The following is an 18,463-nucleotide window of genomic DNA, read 5'->3' as shown; positions in this document are numbered from 1 at the left end:
CACGGAAACAGGCCTCCTTCTGTCCTGTATAGGTTCGTTCCCGCCTTAAACTCCCTGATCAAGCATAGTTTTGATGTTACCTCATCAGCTGCGAGACCTGCATTCTACTTTAGTTCAAGAATGCTCAAATCTGGGGCCAGGGGAGGCCAAGAGTAGCTGAAGATGAAGGGAGGGCTGGCTTTCACCTCTTTTTGGCCCAAGCTTTCATGCTGAGGAAATTGTTTCTAAGTACTGAGAGGAATCTCAGTTCTACAATCCCAGTTAGAAAGCATGGTTTCTGTAGGAAAAAGGTCCCTTAACTCATAAATCTGTGTGTGAAGATAAAGTCTAGGGATTACACTCAGGTAAAGTGTGACAGTAGCGGGTAACGGAGAGGGTGCGGCTCAGGAGTGTGTAGGACGTGGGCTCTGTTTGCTTGTTTGCCTCAAGTCCTCAGAGAGGGACAGACGGGAATTCAGAACTGCACTGACTGAGGGACTGCGGACGGGAACCCTGAGGTGCTGAGATATTCTGAACAGGAGGATAACGCGTGAGGAAAACAAGGCGGGAATCGAACAAAGGCGCCGTTGGACGGCAGGATGCAAACCGAACCGCTCTAGGATTACTCGGAGGACTACCACGAAAGCCTAGAGCCGGGAAGCAGCTGTGCAGCGGCAGCTGGAGGCACTTCACCCCGAGGCCCCGCCCCCCGGAGCTCCGCCCGTTCAGCTCCGGACCAATGGACGCTCGGAATATTAGCGGGTGGGAGGCGCGGCCGGGTTGCTACAGCCCGAGCTGCGCGGCGGCGGCGGCGGCGGCGGCGGCGGCGGCGGCGGCGGCGGCGGCGGCGGCGGCGGCGGCGGCGGCGGCGGCGCGCTGTTGGAGGAGTCTGGCGGAGCTCGAGGCGGTGGCGCCATGGAGTCACTGGAAGGTGAGGAGGTGAAGGGATGCGGGCCGGGCGTCTGGGGGTGGGGTGGCTGTCACGAGGGGCTGCCCTGAACCTCGGTACCGGGGAGGCCAGGGCAGGTCCGGAGAGGTGGACCCCGCCGCTCCTCGGAGGCCCGGGGAACAGGCGGGCGTCCTGCAGCCCCAAAGCGGTCGAGCTAATGATCCTCAGGCTGCCCCTCCTCAGACGGTCTTCACCTGATGCTTCCCCACCCCGGGCCTGTTGCTGTCTCTGGTAAACGCCTGCAAATCCCTTCCTACCATTTTCTGGTCTTGCCTGACTCCCTGAGGGTCCTGTTGGTAATCACAGCCTCCGGCCAGATTTTATTTTCCTTGCAAAGTGGACTTTCCGTTAATGTCTACCGTCTCCCCACCGCCAGCCTTTGCTGGAGGCCCGTGGTGTGTCTCCAACCTCGAGCTTCTGAAAATTTTCTTGGCCACTTCCCTTGGTTTCCCTAGGTAACCATTTTTCCATTTCTACAGCATCTTCTGTGAGAGGGATGCCAAGAGCATCTCCCAAGGAAGTGTCACTGATCAGCTTTAGAGCCGGGACAATAGATTAACCGCAGGATTTAAGGGTTTATTCACGAGGACTCTGTAAGGAAGAGCCAGCATTGATTCGTTATCTTTAGGTTTATCTTTGTGCTGTAACCACGACTCCAGATTTTGCTTTGTTCCCAATTCTTTCACTTCTCTGTTCTCTTTACCCATTTTATCTTGTGTAATACAACATTCGCTTAGAAACAACAAAGGGGGGAAGAAAACCCAGCTAGCATTAGCAACAGCAGTGTCAAAATTCCTTTTCAAATTGTGGTCAATCTTTCTGATGAAGAATAAGCCTGCAGAATTGACAGATCCCGTTGTCTTGATTTAGCCTTGATTTTTTTCCTCCTCTTAATTTACATAGATTCAGGTGGAATTAATAAACAGAGGCATTGAGTCCTGTGTATTGTTGCATGCTAGAGAGTAAATTGTTTCAGGTTGTGTTATGAAAGGAAAAGTAATAACTGATGACTGTCTGCAGTGACCTAGGGTCACCAAAATACAAATGCGGTAATGAGTATGATAGTATTTCATGCTTTTGCTCCTAGGCGAAGCTCTCATAGTAAACACCTTGAGGATGATAGATAATCAAGAATTCTGATGATTTTCCACTTGTGAGCTGCTGCAGTGTACTACGACAAATGAAGTTCTTGTTCTTTGCTTAATTTTAGGCAGATCACTCAAGTTTCCATGAAATAGGAATTGTAATGAAAGTATTCCTTACTCAAGATAATTTTGTTTAGAGAACTCCTGGAGGCACTTTTTTTTTTTAAATAAATTTTCAAACGTGGTATTATAGCATAGTGGGTAGGATCATGGGTCCTGGAATTCTCATGAAATTATAATATACATAAAGTGCTTTAGAATAGTTGTTTTTCTGCAGATTTCTATTATTTTATTCAACATTTATAATTGAGGCAAAGATCTTCTGATTTTGCATTTATGTATTCTAAGCATCTAAAACAGTGTCTGACACAGCGTAGGTATTCAATAAATATTTCTTGTTAGATAAATGACTTTGTCTCTGAGAGGCTCTGGGGATGCAGAAAAAAATAAAAATTCAAAGCCCTGCTCTCATTGAGCCTACGTTTTAGGGAATCTTATATTTTAGCAGTGCTAAGACATTACTATTGAAATCTTACCAAGGATGCTTTTAAAATATAATGAAAACCTATTATAATACTCAATTACATGGGTGGAGGAAAACATGAATTCTAGTATAATATGGTATGTTATCGTGGGCGTGTTTTAGGGGGCCACCTTGTGATGTTTCATGTTAAACAGTACTTGTTCTTTACTCATTTTTTTTTTAAACAAAATAAGTTGCTGTCATTAACTATGATGTGTTTAATTGTAATGAATTAAGTTAAAATATATGAAATTATTCTTGTAGGCCAAAACAGTTGAATATTCGAAACTTCAAATAGTAATGAAATAAAATTTTTTATTTTAGTAAAATAAAAGCTGTAAGAGTCTTTAGTTGAAGTTAGTGCCTTTCTTTTACTCCTTTTTTAAAATTAGTCCTTGTTAGGTCATACTTTATAAAGATGAACTTTGAGTCTCAAGGTTACCATTCATTAATTCATTCATCTATGCCTTCGTTTAATAAACAGTGATACATTGGTACAGTGATAGTTAAGATAGTTTTTCCCTATTGGAAATTAAAACCTAGCACTTTGAAGATGTCTCATGAACATTATATTACAGCATCCAGTAGAAAATCTTTAAGAGTTTGCTTAATATATATCATAGTAATTGAGCAAGTATTGTACTGCTTGGCATTAGACCCATGTTTTTAGTTGAAGCCAGTTAGCAGACTAATCTTGATTGTAAAACCAGAAAATATACGGACCCCTGAAAAATTTTATTGAAGATTATCATACTCTTTATTTTTAAAATTACTTGCTTGTAGATCATATATCGCTTACATTATTTTTGGTCTTTCTGGGACTTTTATATTTCCTGGATTGTCATGAGTTGAGCTGTTAGGTTGAACACTATTTCAAAATCTAATATAAATTATTGCTCATGATTTTGTATACTCTGTATCTGAGCACTTCTGCATTGTGTGTGCAATTAGAGTAAAGCCTTTAATTCCTTTTCACCTAAAGCTCGTGCCCTATAGGTATGTCTAAAGGCAATAGAAGTATTTCTGGATTTGGGAGAGTTCAGTCTCTCATAAGCTTTTCATCTGTAAAATGGAGAGATGACAAACCCTAAGCAGATTTTATCCATATTATTTTCATTCCTTTCATAATATCTTGATAAGCGGTTATTAACAAATATGACAGATCAGGCTGCCTATTCCTCTTTTGGACTGCTAAAATTAGTAGATCTTAGTGTACTGCCCTCTAAAACTTGATTAGAAGTCTGATTGCTCTTTTCTAATGTAGCTCTTGATATAGTTGAAGACAGCCATGGTGTCCCATTAGGGTTTTTTGTTTTGTTTTTCCCTAATCTAAGTAATGGTTTAACTGAATAATTCTTCATCTTTATTAATTTATCTAGATTCATTTTTTGTGTGTGTGCTGAATCTGTTGCTAGGTTATTTTAATAGTCAGTGTATTGGACAGGTCTGTGTTTGGATTCTTGCTTTGTTTGTTTTGTTTTTTTTTTAGCTCTGTGATTTGGTTAATCTGAACCTCAGTTTCCTCAGCTATAAAAAATGGAGCTAGTAAATACCAGTCTACCTGAACTATATTAAGAATTTAATGATGAAAACATATATAAAGCATTTGGCAAGCTGCCTAGTACATAGGAGGCCCCCTCCTGTACTTGTTTATTGGATGGATAAAATCACAGGACATGTGTTAGGACCTTGAGAGTGGTTCAGTATAGGTAAAACGTAGCAGGCTTGGAAGGGACTGTGGGCAGTCTCACTAGATAATTATGGCAGCAGGATAGATTGGAGAAGGGAGAGGCTGGAAATATATATATGTGATAAGGATTTGAACTAAGGCAAAAGTAGCAGAAATTAAAAGGGATATAGATTTAGAAGACATTTCTGAGATGGAAAGATGAAATAGAACTGCTCGAAGTGAGAGGGAAAAGGAATCAAAGATAAAGCAGCTTTCTAGCTTGGACTTAGAGTTAACATTAAGATCTTTAACCAAGAGAAAAACAAGTTTGGAAGATGAGGTAATGATTTTGGCTTTAGAAGTGTTGTGTTTGTATGGTACTTGGGGCATATCTGGTGGAAAAGTTTTATAGCTACTTGTAAATATCTGTCTGGAGTTTTTAGTTTAGTAGTCATCAGCATATAAGTGACAGCAAATGGATGCGTTTGCCCAGGAAAGCTATATTTAACAAAACAAAGAAAAAAACTTGTGAGGGACTGATGCTTTAGGGTTGAGCAAGAAAGGAAGTTGGAGTGGGGAACAGTCTTTAAAAAGGTTTAAAATCGTCAAGAAAGGGAATTGGGGGAGAACAAATATTTATTGAGTAATGAATATGCTAGAAAAAGCCTATAGCACCTGGTATTCCTGGAGATCTAAGTACTAACTAGGTCAAACTCTGCTTAGTTGTGAAATCTGAAACACTTGGGCTTAGGAGAGAGAAATACCATTGAAGCCAAGAGAGAAAGGACTTTAAAGGTAGAAGGGATTGATCAGCAGAGCCTCATGATGTAGAAAGGTCCAGTAAGGTGAGGATTCAAAAGAGGGCTTTCAGTTTGACAATTAATAGATTAACAGCGATCAGTTAGTTGCCTCTGTTTCTTAAGGTCTTTACTCTAATGCCTCATTTTTTTTTTTTTAAACAGTGAGTCTAAATTACTTTATTTTCAGATTTCTTCAAACATGAAGGAATTTGAGTCTATGCATTGTTCCCTGAATATAAACTCAGTTGGTGTAATATAAAGTATTAAATGTGAAGTGTTCTTTCCATGCTTTCTAGACAGTATGTAATTTCAGTTTAAAATTTCTCTCTGATTCAGAGGTTATTTATGAGAGTGTTCCTTAAGTTCCAAAATGTTAAGATTTTTTTTTTTGTTAAGATGTTATTAGTCATTAGTTTTTATTTACTTCTAATTTTGTGTGTTCTATGAGTAGTCTACCTTTCAAAAAGTTTTAAAAAGTTTTCTTTGTGGTCAAATACACCATCAGTTTCTCCATGTTTTATAGTCATACAAAAATGCACACTCTGAGTTGGTAGGAAACAAAGTACATATAATTTTTTTAAAATAAATTTATTTATTTATTTTATTTTTGGCTGCTTTGGGTCTTCGTTGCTGCTCGCGGGCTTTCCCTAGTTGCGGTGAGTGGGGGCTGCTCTTCGTTGTGGTGCGCGGGCTTCTCATTGCGGTGGCTTCTCTTGTTGCGGAGCACGGGCTCTAGGCGCGCCGGCGCCAGTAGTTGTGGCAAGCGGGCTCAGTAGTTGTGACTCGCAGGCTCTAGAGCACATAATGCCTCCTTATTAAAGAAGCTTTCACTGATCTTACCCACTTCTCAAACACACACATAGCAAAATATATAAAATGTCAGGTAGTGAAAAAAGTCATTTTTTTTTTTTTTTTTTTTGTCTAAAGAATAGAAGCTCCATAAGATCAGGGTCTTTGTTTTTTTATCACTGTTTGCCTAACTCCTAGAACAGTTCCTGTCTCATGCTAGGTGCTCAATAAATACTTGTTGAATCAACAAATGGGTCTATTTTAATATAGTGTTTAGTCCTGATAAAGCTTGCCTGCAGTTCAGATAGGGGGAGAATGAGAGGTAGAGAGGAGCTAGTCAGTAAATGTAAGCCAGTGTTTCAAAAAATATGATACTCAGGGCATCAGTCCTAAATACCTTTTAGGGGCAGAAAGGATTTCTGTTGGGGAAATAACAGCATACTAAATCTTTCTCTGTCTTTTTTTTTTTTTTTTTTTTTTTTTTTTTAAGACTTAGGAAGTTCTGTTCTAAGAAAACCTGTTTGTTTAATTTAGCATTTTCCAAACATTTGACCATGAGCAAAGGATTTGAGGGTGATTAGTAGAAGTAGTAGAAATGACTAGTCAGGTTCAGACTGGATAGGAAGGGAAGTGCAGTCAGGAATGGGCTATCAAGAAAATGCAAGTCACTCTGAGATCAAGAAAGTGATTTAGAGGTAGATGGTAGAAGCCTGTGGTTCCAGAGGGAGCTTGTGTATTTTAAGAGTCCAGAGGTGGATCTTTCTAAGTTGTTTTAGCAGTGGTTGTTTTTGCTGAACTGGAGTGCAGGTCACTAAAGTGGAGTGGAGGGTGCAGGTTGTGTGCTGAGTAGGTTAAGCATGAATGTTGAAACATTGAAATCTAGGATGAGCTGAAAAGGAATATCTTGTGAGATATTAGAGATTGTTGACCTGGAAGTAATTCGGTTTTAAAAAAGGATTGTAGGAGCAAAGTAGTAAAACAGGTGCCGTGTACTTCAAAAGAGAGGTTTGTTGAGTTTTAAAGGTTGGTTTCAGATAAGCAGTGACCAGTGGTGAAGGAATAGACATGAAACACAGAGCCCAGAATTGTTCTTGATTTCCAAGATTTTTCTTTTGGAAATGTTCTCTACTATTTCTTAAATATATACATTTTAGAATGTCATAACTATTTTAGATAAGAGCATATTATTTCACATCACCTGTATAATAGTATTATGTAAAGATACCATTTTAAGTCTTATTATCATGCAGATTTTGAAATTACTCAATACAGTAACTCATAACAGAATCAACAGTATGTACAGGATAAATTTTGTAAGGAGAGGTTGGCTTCTTTAAAGTTTTAGAATATTAAATACTTATTCACTTGGTTCTGTCCAGCAATTTGAGTGCTTCTTTCTACAGTGAATTTCATCTCTCTCTACTGTATTTTTATAAGCCGCACAATTCTCTAGCATTCGCCACTCAGGAGAAAGTAGTGGAGTTTGCCTGCATGCCCTGGAGAGTAGTATTTTTTATTTCATTGGTTGTGAAACATTTTTATATATAACATCTCAGTTGATCCTGTTAAATTTTAAGGTGGATTGAGCGGATGTTATCTTCATTTAACAGATGTTAAACTTAAGGCCACCTGTATGATTAGTCATACATTTTCTTGTAGTTCATATAGTGAAAACTTCGCCAACAAGGAGAGAGACATCATGTTCTTTGCTATAGGTCCTCGCAGATTCTCAGTTCTGTATACAGACAAGTGGAAATGATTTCCTCAGCATCCTGCATTACCTGAAACATTCATTCTACCATCCACAATTGGTCAATTGGTTTAATCCTTCTTGTATGTGACCAACTTTTTTTTTTTTTTAATATAACATCAGTAAGGGAGATGTCTTATCATTTACTTTTCTTATTAATGTGGTCTTAAGGTAGATTTTATTAAATAAATATGCTGTATTTATTATGGCATAATAGAGGTAGAAGCGGGCCACATAGTTCATTTAATCTAACTTTCTTATTTTATACAAGAGGAATGTGAACCTTAGGTTAAATATCTTGCCCAGCAAGTCATAGCTCTAAGTGACAGAGCTGGGACGTGAATTTAGATAGTATGAGACAAATTCCAGTGCCTTTTCTACTACACTCTCATGTCTTTTAATGAATGCCATTAGAACAAAATGTGGTGGTGTGACTCTAAACCCTAAGCTGCTTATTGTTACCTGTCAGTAGAAGTTCTTTTCAGGGGATGCTGATACCAACACACATGACATATTTTGTGGATTATAGGCCTATACTCTATAAGAGGAAACTGTAAATTTATTTATTTTATTTTGAATAAAGTAATAACTTACAAAAAATTTTTTTGTGATAATTGTTTTTAAATGTTTTCTCTTTAATGCTGTTTTCTCTTTTTTATGCCTTGTAGCTATAATAATTTTCTTTTCCTTTAAAGACAATCTGAACATGTTTGATGACTTGTAGGAATTAATCCCAGGAGTTGGATTTTATTTTATGTTAGTATTCTAGTTGCTGTTATATTAAGTTTTAAGCTTTTGTATTAAAAAAAAAGGAAGATGATTTGGCTCTTAGATATAGTGAAGAAGTAAATCATGTAGACTGTTGGCTTTATGAAGCAAAGATTGTGTGACTCCACCCTTCTGTCACTGTTACTTGGTACATGCTTGGCAAGTATTGATAGTAGGTACTCAAGTAGACACACATTATTTCCATGTGTTGAATTGATTTTTCTCAATAGTTACTTCTTTATAAGATTTCGCTTTGTTATCTATTTAACAAGGAAATACTGAAATATACTTTTAAGCAAGTAACATAGTGGAACTTTTCAACATTTCATATGAATAAATTTTTAAATTATTGTTTGGAATTTAAAGGAAGACATGAAAACTATAAATAGGCAAGCCTAATAGATTATGCAGTATGTGGTATCACTTTGACAGTCGTTACGAAGACATTAATCTTCATATACCTAATGGACTCCATCCAGCAACTGCTTCAACTTTTTGGATAGTTAATGGAATTAAGTGATCCAGATAAATGAAGTTGCTTTGCTCTCTCTCCCTAAATAACCTCGTCTTTGCTATTGGAAAGGACGAATCAGGCAAATCTTGTTTTGCTTTTGTAGTGTTCACAGCTTACCCACCACCATACAGACTTTGGGCTCCATCTATCTACCACTGAAACAGTGCAGTAGAGTACTTGGAGAATGAGAGAACAAAACAGTTCTTCTGTTACTGTTTGATTGCGTTCCCACCAATGTCTTTTTTGATTCTCCTGATAAGTTTCCTGTGGACTCACTAAATGCCTTGGAACAACACATTACATGAAGTCCATAATTGTACTTTTTTCATGAGTTTGTTACTTCTAAAAGAAAATGTTTTTTTACTCGCCTTTCATATGATAAAAGAATTTTAACAGAAATTCAGCAGAAGATACAAGGATATCATTTTTGTCATTTTTATGAAAATTACAGGTATGGAAATAAATTAGGTGTGATGTTTGGCTAGATAATAAAATGACAAATTGACTTAGTTATGTAGGATCCCAAAGAATGTAGTTTCTGTGTGTGTATATGTGATGAAATTTGTTATGTGCAAGTACATGATAGATGCATTAACTTCTGATTTTGTAAAAGTTGCAGCCACTTCTTCCTTGTTTAATCAGTTGTGCCCATAAGGTCAGATTATCTCAATTTGTTGGTCCAGTGAATCTTAACATAATATTATATTTATAAAATAATGAACAAGTCACATAATGCGTAGTAACTAGGTAATCTTTTCCTTAAAGCCTAATAATTCTGTTGTTGGGGAGGACAACATTCTTTTTATTCTAGACTCCCTAACCATATCAGGGAGCCACCTCACTGATCTCCAGGGTTATTTCTTACTTTTTTTTTTTTTTAGTTTAAAAAAATGTTGTATTGTGGAAAAATAGACATAACATAAAATTCACCTTTTTAACCATTCTTAAGTGTACAATTCAGTGGTAATAAGTACATTCACATTGTTGTGCAACTATCATCACTATCCATTCCCAGAACGTTTTCATCATCCCAAATTGTAGCACCTGTTTTTATCTTATTTTTTTCTTCCAGTTTTATATATATAATTGACATAGAGCACTGTGTAAGGTGTACAGCATACTGATTTGATTTATATATGTCATGAAATGTTTACCACAATAAATTTAGTGAACATCCATCATCTTATACAGATAAAGGGAAAAAAACTTTTTTTTTTCCTTGTGATGAGAAACTCCTAGGATTCAATCTCTTAACTTTATATACAACATAGAACAGTGTTAATTATCGTTATCATATTGTACATTACATCTCTAGTACTTGTTTATCTCATTACTGGAAATTTGTACCTTTTGATGATGTTCATCCAGTTTCCCATCCTCCCCACCCAGGTAGCCACAAATCTGATCTCTTTTTCTATGAGTTTGTTTAGGAAGTATATTTGACTACAAAACTATTTTTGTTCCTGGTACACAATTTAGTAATTCGATGCTTCTCTACATTTCAAAATGATCACCATGGTAAGTCTAGTTATCATCTGTCACCATACAAAGGTATTATTTACTATATTTTCCACACTGTACATTTCATACCTGTGACTCATTTATTTTGTAACTGGAAGTTTGTTTGTCTTAATCTCCCTCACCTATTTCCTCCTCCCCCAACCCCTCTCCCTTGGCAACTACCTGTTTGTTCTCTGTGTCTATGACTGTGTTTCTGTTTTAAGTTTGTTCATTTGTTTTTTAGATTCCACATATAAGTGAAATTATACAGTATTTGTCTTTCTCTGTCTTACTTCACGTAGCATAATACCCTCTAGTTCCATCCATTTTGTCACAAATGATAAGATTTCATTTTTTAGGGCTGAGTAGTATTTGTGTGTGCATGTGTGTGTGCGTGCGCCCGCAAGTGTTGTCATTTTCTTTATCCATTCCTCTCTGGATGAGCACTGATTCAGTCTTGGGGTATTGTATATTTCTAGGAATTTGTCCATATCTTCTAACTTGTCCATTTTATTGGCATATAATTGTTCATGGTAATCTCTTATGATCCTTTGTATTTGCATGGTGTTAAGTGTAACTTCTCCACTTCCATTTCTGATTTTTTTTTAATTTGAGCGCTCTCTTTTTTTTCTTGATGAGTTTAGCTGAAGCATTATCAATTTTGTTTAGCTTTTCAAGGAACCAGGTCTTATTTTAATTGACATTTTCTATTATTTTTAGTCTCTATTTATTTCTGCTATATTCTTTATGATTTCTTCTACTAAATTTGAGTTTTGTTTGTTCTTCTTTCTCTAGTTCCTTTAGGTATAAGGATAGGTTGTTTGTTTGAGATTTTTCCTGTTTCCTGAGGTAGGTTTGTATTGCTATAAACTTCCCTCTTAGAACTGCTTTTGCTGAAACCTATAGATTTTGGTTCATTGAGTTTTTCATTTTCATTTGTCTCCAGTTATTTTTTTGATTTCTTCTTTGATTTCTTCAGTGACCCGTTGGTTGTTTAGTTCCACATGTTTATGGGTTTTTTTGCAGTTTTTTTTCCTTGTAGTTGATTTCTGGTCTCATAGCATGTGCCTGAAAAGTTTCTTGATATGATTTCAATCTTCTCAAATTCACTGAGACTTGTTTTGTGGCCTGCCGTGTGATCTACTGGAGAATGTTCCATGTGCACTTGAAAAGAATGTGTATTCTGATGATTTTGGATGGAATATTCTATATTTATTAAGACCATTTGGTCTAATGTGTTGTTTAGGGCTAGTGTTTCCGTATTGATTTTCTCTCTGGATGATCTGTTCATTGATGTAAGTGGGGTGTTAAAGTCCCCTACTGTTATTGTGTTGCTGTCCATTTCTCCCTTTTTGTTTGTTAATATTTGCTTTATGTCTTTAGGTGTATCTATGTTGAGTGCATATATATTTACAATCGTTATAGCTTTTTCTTGGATTGATCCCTTTATTATTAGGTAAAGTCCTACTTTGTCTCTTGTTACAGTCATTGTTTTAAAGTCTACTTTGTCCAATATAAGTATTGCTACCTTGGTTTTTTTTTTTTTTTTTTTTAATTATTATTTATTTATTTATTTTATCTTTTTGGCTGTGTTGGGTCTTCGTTTCTGTGCAAGGGCTTTCTCTAGTTGCGGCAAGCGGGGGCCACTCTTCATTGCGGCGCGCGGGCCTCTCACTATCGTGGCCTCTCTTGTTGCGGAGCACAGGCTCCAGACGCGCAGGCTCAGTAGTTGCGGCTCATGGGCCTAGTTGCTCCGCGGCATGTGGGATCCTCCCAGACCAGGGCTCGAACCCGTGTCCCCTGCATTAGCAGGCAGACTCTCAACCACTGCGCCACCAGGGAAGCCCTACCTTGGTTTTTTTTAAAATTTCCATTTGCATGGAATACCTTTGTCCATTCCCTCACTTTCAGTCTGTGTGTTCCTTTAGATCTGGACTGAATCTCTTGATTAGCATATATACAGGTCTTGTTTTTGTATCCATTGAGCCACCCTGTGTCTTTTGATTGGAGCACTCTGTGTCCATATACACTTAAAGTGTAATTGTTGATAGGTATGTACTTATTGCCATTTTGTTAATTGTTTTCAAGTTTAGTTTGTAGTTTTGTTGTTGTTGTTATTCCTTTCTTCTTCTTTTGCTCTCATTCCTTGTGATTTGATGACTGTCTTTAATATTATGTTTAGATTTCTTTCAGTTTTTTGTGTTTGTATCTGTTATAGATTTTTAACTTGGTTACCAGGAGGTTTATATATAGCAATCAATATATATGTGATTATTTTAAGTTGATGTGATGTCCTCCTAAGTTTGAATGTATTTTAAGAACCCTGAGTTTTTACTCCCCTTCTATGTTTAATGTTTTTGACATCATAGTCTACATCTTTTGGGTATTTCTTAACTACTTATTTTGTGTATAGAAGGTTTTACTAGTTTTGTCTTTTAACCTTTCTACTAGCTTTATAAGTGGTTGGTCTACTACCTTTACAGTGTATTTGCTTTTACCAATGAGATTTTTCCTTTCATAACTTTCATATTTCTAGTTGTGGCTTTTCCTTTTTCACTTAGAGAAGTGCCTTTTCATTTCTTGTAAAGCTGGTTTTGTGGTACTGAACTTTTTTAGCTTTTAATATTTAAAATTTGTTTATTTTATTTTATTTATTTTATTTTTGGCTGTGTTGGGTCTTGCTGCATGCGGGCTTTTCTCTAGTCATGGTGAGCGGGGGCTACTCTTATTTGTGGTGTGCGGGCTTCTCATTGCGGTGGCTTCTCTTGTTGCAGAGCATGGGCTCTAGGTGCACGGGCTTCAGTAGTTGTGGCTTGCGGGCTCTAGGTGCACGGGCTTCAGTAGTTGTGGCTTGCGGGCTCTAGAGCACAGACTCAGCTGTTGTGGCACACGGGCTTAGTTGCTCCGCGGCATGTGGGATCTTACTGGACGAGGGCTCAAACCCATGTCCCCTGCATTGGCAGGTGGATTCTTAACCATTGTGCCACCAGGGAAGCCCCTTTTTAGCTTTTGCTTGTCTGCAAGACTCTTTATCTTATCTTTCTGAATGATAGCTTTGCTGGGTAGAGTATTCTTGGTTGTAGGTTTTTTTCCTTTCATCACTTTAAATGTATCATGATATTCTCTTCTGCTCTGCAGGGTTTCTACTGAAAAGTCAGCTAGTAGTCTTACGGAAGTTCCCTTGTATGTAACTAGTTGCTTTTCCCTTGCTGCTTTTAATACTCTGTCTTTAATTTTAGCCATTTTAATTACGATGTTTTTTTGGTGTGGTCGGTTTTGGGTAGATCCTGTTTGAAACTGTCTGTGCTTCTTGGACTTGTATATCTGTTTCCTTTCCCAGGTTAGGGAAGTTTTCAGCCATTATGTCTTCAAATATGTTCTCTGCCTCCCCTTTTCCTTTTGGAACCCCTATAATGCAAATGTTAGTATGCTTAGTGTTGTCTCAAAGGTCCCTTGAACTGTCCTCATTTTTTAAACTCTTTTTTTTTCTCTTCAGCTTGAGTGATTTCTACTACTGTCTTCCAGCTTGCTGAATCCATTCCTCCGTATCATCTAATCTACTGTTGATTCCTTGTAGTATGTTTTTATTTCACTTATTGTTGTCTTCAGCTCTGTTTTGTTCTTCTTTATATTTTATAACTCTTTGTTAAACTTCTTACTGTGTTTTTCCATTCTTCTCCCAAGTTCTTTGAGCATTTTTATGATCATTACCTTGAACTCTTTATTGGGTAAGTTTCTTAGTTCCACTTCACTTAATTCTTCTGGTGTTTTATCTTATTCCTTTTTTTGGAACAAATTCTTCTGTCACCTCATTTGCCTAACTTGCTGTTTTTATTTCTGTGTATTTGGTAGGTTGGTTACATTTCTTGATCTTGTTGAAGTGGTCTTTTATAGGAAAGGTCCTGTGCATCCCAGCAGCTCACTTCCCTTTGGTCACCAGAGCTTTATGTTCCAGGAATGTCCCCTATGTGGGTTTCATGGCCCTTCTGTTGTGGTGGGCTGATTTCTATTTGTGGTCTAGTAGGCATGGATGGCCCCTGGTCTGATTGGTTGCCAGGCTCTGCCTTTGTGGATGCTGACAGCTGCTGGTAGGTAGGGCCAGGTCACAAGGTGGCTGATTGTGAAGGCCTAGGGGTCCCAAGGCTAGTGCTGGTCCACTGGTGGGCAGAGCTGGATCCTGGTGTGGCTGGCTGAAGGTGTCTCACAGATGGTCTGTCCACTGATCGGCAGCACTGGGGCCAAGGGAATCCAGTGATTGGTGCCTGCCCATTGGTGGGTGAGGCCAGGTTCTGGAGTTAGTGCCAGCCCTCTGGTGGGTGGAGCTGGGTCCTGGGTTCTCTAGTGGCAGGGCTGGGTCCCTGGGTGGCTGGGGGAATCAAAGTGCCTATAGTCATTGCCAGCCTACTGTTGGGTGAAGCTGTGCCCCCACAGTTAGCTGCTTGGCCTGTGGGTCCCAAGGACTGTTGCAGACTGGCTGGTGGGTAGGGCTGGGTCCTTGCACTACAAAGCTAGAGGGAGTACTCCATAATGTTTCTTGCCAGCACGAGCATTCCTCATGGTAGAATGAGCTCCAAAAAAATGGCTGTCATCAGGGTCTGTGTCTCCAGGGTGAGTCCCACATGCCTCCTCCTCTCTGGGATGCTCTCCAAGATCAGCATGTGTGTCTGACCCAGGCCAGTTTAAAATGACTGCTTCTGCCCTGGGTCTTGAAGCATGTAAATTTTCTATGTGCCCTCTAACAATGGAGTCTTTATTCCCCACAGCCCTCTGGGTCTCCCGAAAGTAAGCCCCCTGGGTCTCATCTTCTCATTGCAGGACCCCCCGGGTTGGGGAGTCCAAAATGGGACTTGGACCCCTTGCTCCTTGGGGAAAACCTCTGCAATTGTGATTATCCTCATGTTTGTGGGTAGCCTACCTGGGGGTGTGGGTCTTGACTGTACCATGTCTCTGCCTCTCTTGTCTCACTGTGGATCCTTCTTTATATCTTTAGTTGTGGAAGATCTTTTCTGCTAGTCTTTAGGTTGTTCTCATCATGATAGTTGCTCTGTAAATAGTTGTAATTTTGTTGTGTCCATGGAAGGAGGTGAGCTCAGGGTTTTCCTACTCATCTTCTCCATTCCACTAGCCACCAATGTTATTTTTTAATGCTTTGAAGATAAATAATGTATTTAACCTTCAGATAAATTTGGTTTTTAAACTTCAGTAATTTACAGTAGAGACAGCCTATAAATTAAGAGACTTATGACAAATTGATTTGGTTAAAATAGAAGAAAACCAGATATTTCCAACATTATCAATTTGGTTCTCCTTAAATTATGAATTCTGTATTTGGCATTTGCCTTTTTGACCACTGATAACTTTGTCTTCTGCCCATTTTAATTGATGATGTTACTTATTTCAAAATGACACGACATTTTTCACAAGAACTGACAGCTTACATATGAAACTAAGTGAAGACATTAAAATTTGGAGGTTTCACAATTTGAGCCACTGAGTATATTGACTACATTCTTTTCGATTTTAGCAAATGGAAGTGTCCAAGTTGGAGAATTGTTACCTTGCAAGATTTGTGGAAGAACATTCTTTGCAGTGGCATTAGTGAGTACCTTTTTCCTTTGGAGTTTGGTACATCTTTAATTGTTTAATACTTCAGGACAATGGAAAGAACCTTTGGAATAATTTAAAGAGATACTGGCTAGTATTCATTGCTCAAGAGTATCAGTTCCATCTTTGTCATTCTTCCAGAGTGCTCTCTTTCCTGCAGAGTTTGATTGGTCTTCAAAACTACTCTCTGTTAAACTATTAAAGTGTTTCTCCCTTTGTGGGACTATTAACAAAAATAAAACCAAAATAAACTCTTAGAAATACTGTTAGAAATAATGTATTTAAAGAAGAAGAAGGCTATGATGTCTGGGATTTTCTTTAAACTTCAGGAAAAAGTTCTGGGGCTGGGATAGATGAAACAAGATTGGTAAAATGTTGGTAATTGTTGAGGCAGGGATGAGTAAATGGAGCTAATTACACTATTCTGTCCATTCTTATGTATGTTTGAAATATTCCAAAGGAAAAAGTATTTTAGTTAAAAGTGCACCTAAAATATATTATGCATTCTTTAGATGCTTAGTATATACAAGTAGAAGCACATTTAACTGATTTTAATATAAAATCTTTAGCTAAATAGAGAATAAGAAAGTCAATATGCCTTATGTAACTTCAAATATAAATATGTATTTATTAATATTTTGATGTGGAATAAAGATTTTTCTTTGAAAATGGGTCTGCTGATTAGAGTTTTGCTACATTTTATTTTGCATCCTCTCATTGTTTCCAGTTTTTCTTTAAAGCAGTGAGGAATTAATGACCCACAATGTCCATCTGACTGCAGACTCCTCTTAAATATTAACAGCTTTCTTTCTTAAATCTTGCCCACGCTTAATTCATCAATTTTTTTGTTGTTATTAATTAACTATTTTTCAAACCATTTTCAAAGCATTAAGCTGAGTTTTCACAGGGAAAAATTTGTCTTTTTTTGGCCCTCATTTATGTATTTATTTAATATTTAATTAAATGATATAATCACGATAACAACTACAATTTGTATACATCAGTTTTGGGAACAGGCACTACATACTTTTGACATATACAGCGCAATGTGAGAATAGACATCTCTAGAAAGTCGCCTGTTAGCCATCCTTTTTTTTTTTTTTTAATATTTAAGAGATTTTATTCTAATAGTTACAGTTACTGTGTTTGTTTGTCAGAACGATATCCAAAAACAAGTATGTAAAACAGTTGTGTATTGAAAATATTAGAGGCTCCATAACATTGAATCAGCCAGTTCTGAGGTTCCTATTTTCCCAGATAATGTTTAACAGTTTGGACTTGTTCATTGTTTATCAAAATACAAAAGAAAAAAAGGACATTTAGTATCCTCTGTGTTATTAGTCAACATGTTTTATTTAGGGGAAGGAGAATTATTATTTATCCAGTAGGTTAATTAGAGGTCAGTTAAGAGAGCTTCCATTGTAATGTCTTTAAAATGAATATATGAATGACTGAATGAGCTGGCAGCCATATTAAAACAGCAACAGCAACAACAAACCCCCATCCCCCCACCCAAAAACTGTAGGAGTGGAACACTAGGTAGCACAAGAAAAATCCTTGGTAAAAAAAAAGGTGGAAAATTTGAGTTGCAGAGAGGGGGAAGGGATGATAGTGGAGTAAGGACACAAACCTGACCACCTTGTCCTATATTCTATGTTAACAAACTACTATTTTGTTAACTTGAGTAATCCCAACTATTATTATTATGTTAGCTTTTGTAATCCTAATGCTAATGTGTTTTCCATTTACATTCCTTTTTCTAGTATCTATTTTCAAGTATTTAGTAATAAAGGTAACTTTTTCCCCACTTCAGTAGCTTTGACTTGCTTACATTAGTTTCCTTATTCTTAGCAGTGTAAAAACCAGGAGACTATTAAATAACTTTAAAAAAAATTTTGGGAGAGTACTTATCGATACTTTCTTGTTGTGAGAAAGATAATTTGTAACATGCGTTACCTATATTTTTTAACAATTTTAGCTAAAACATTTCTTATTTATGGATTATTATTTATTTCACCTTTCAGGTTTTTAAACTGGTCTCAAATAACAATTTAAAGTTTTATAGTCTTTTTGTAAAAAGGAAATGACATGTTGTATTTCCTCATCTTGACAGAAAAAACATGGACCTATTTGCCAGAAAACTGCCACTAAAAAACGGAAGACTTTTGATTCAAGCAGGCAAAGAGCTGAAGGAACTGATATTCCAACAGTAAAGCCTCTTAAACCTAGGGTAATTATATGACCTTGTGAACAGTATGAACCTTGCTGCTACGTGTAATGAAAAAATTATAATAATCTGTTATACTAAGATTGAAGAATAAGTAGAATTCTGTGTCATGTTCTCAGTTTAGAAGTGATCAGAAACTTGTTTATTTTGAATTTCAACAAAAGGGAGACCAAAGTACTGTCCAACTATTACAGGGAGGTTTTTGTAGCATTGGAGAGCCAATTGCTTAGCTATAGGCTGGAAATA

At 37.4% G+C, this 18,463-nt stretch overlaps 1 protein-coding gene across 7 annotated transcripts in view; it reads left to right on the top strand.

Moving 5' to 3' along the window:
• Nucleotides 1-795: 795 nt before the first annotated feature.
• Nucleotides 796-18,463, top strand: part of ZC2HC1A (zinc finger C2HC-type containing 1A) — a 91,248-nt gene continuing 73,580 nt past the window's right edge. For 6 of the 7 annotated variants that reach the window (XM_082363540.1, XM_082363544.1, XM_082363543.1 and 3 more), the window contains exons 1-4: nt 796-910; nt 10,366-10,404; nt 15,911-15,984; nt 18,104-18,220. In XM_082363540.1, coding sequence (XP_082219666.1) covers nt 895-910; nt 10,366-10,404; nt 15,911-15,984; nt 18,104-18,220 — 246 coding nt within the window. In that variant the 5' untranslated portion in view covers nt 796-894. The remainder of the gene's footprint in view (nt 911-10,365; nt 10,405-15,910; nt 15,985-18,103; nt 18,221-18,463) is intronic. The other variant, XM_082363539.1, reaches the window with a different exon arrangement.

Source organism: Balaenoptera borealis (genome assembly GCF_965194805.1).
Source record: "Balaenoptera borealis genome assembly, chromosome: 17".
NCBI classification, from domain to species: Eukaryota; Metazoa; Chordata; class Mammalia; order Artiodactyla; family Balaenopteridae; genus Balaenoptera; species Balaenoptera borealis.
This window is presented reverse-complemented; position numbering and strand designations above follow the sequence as displayed.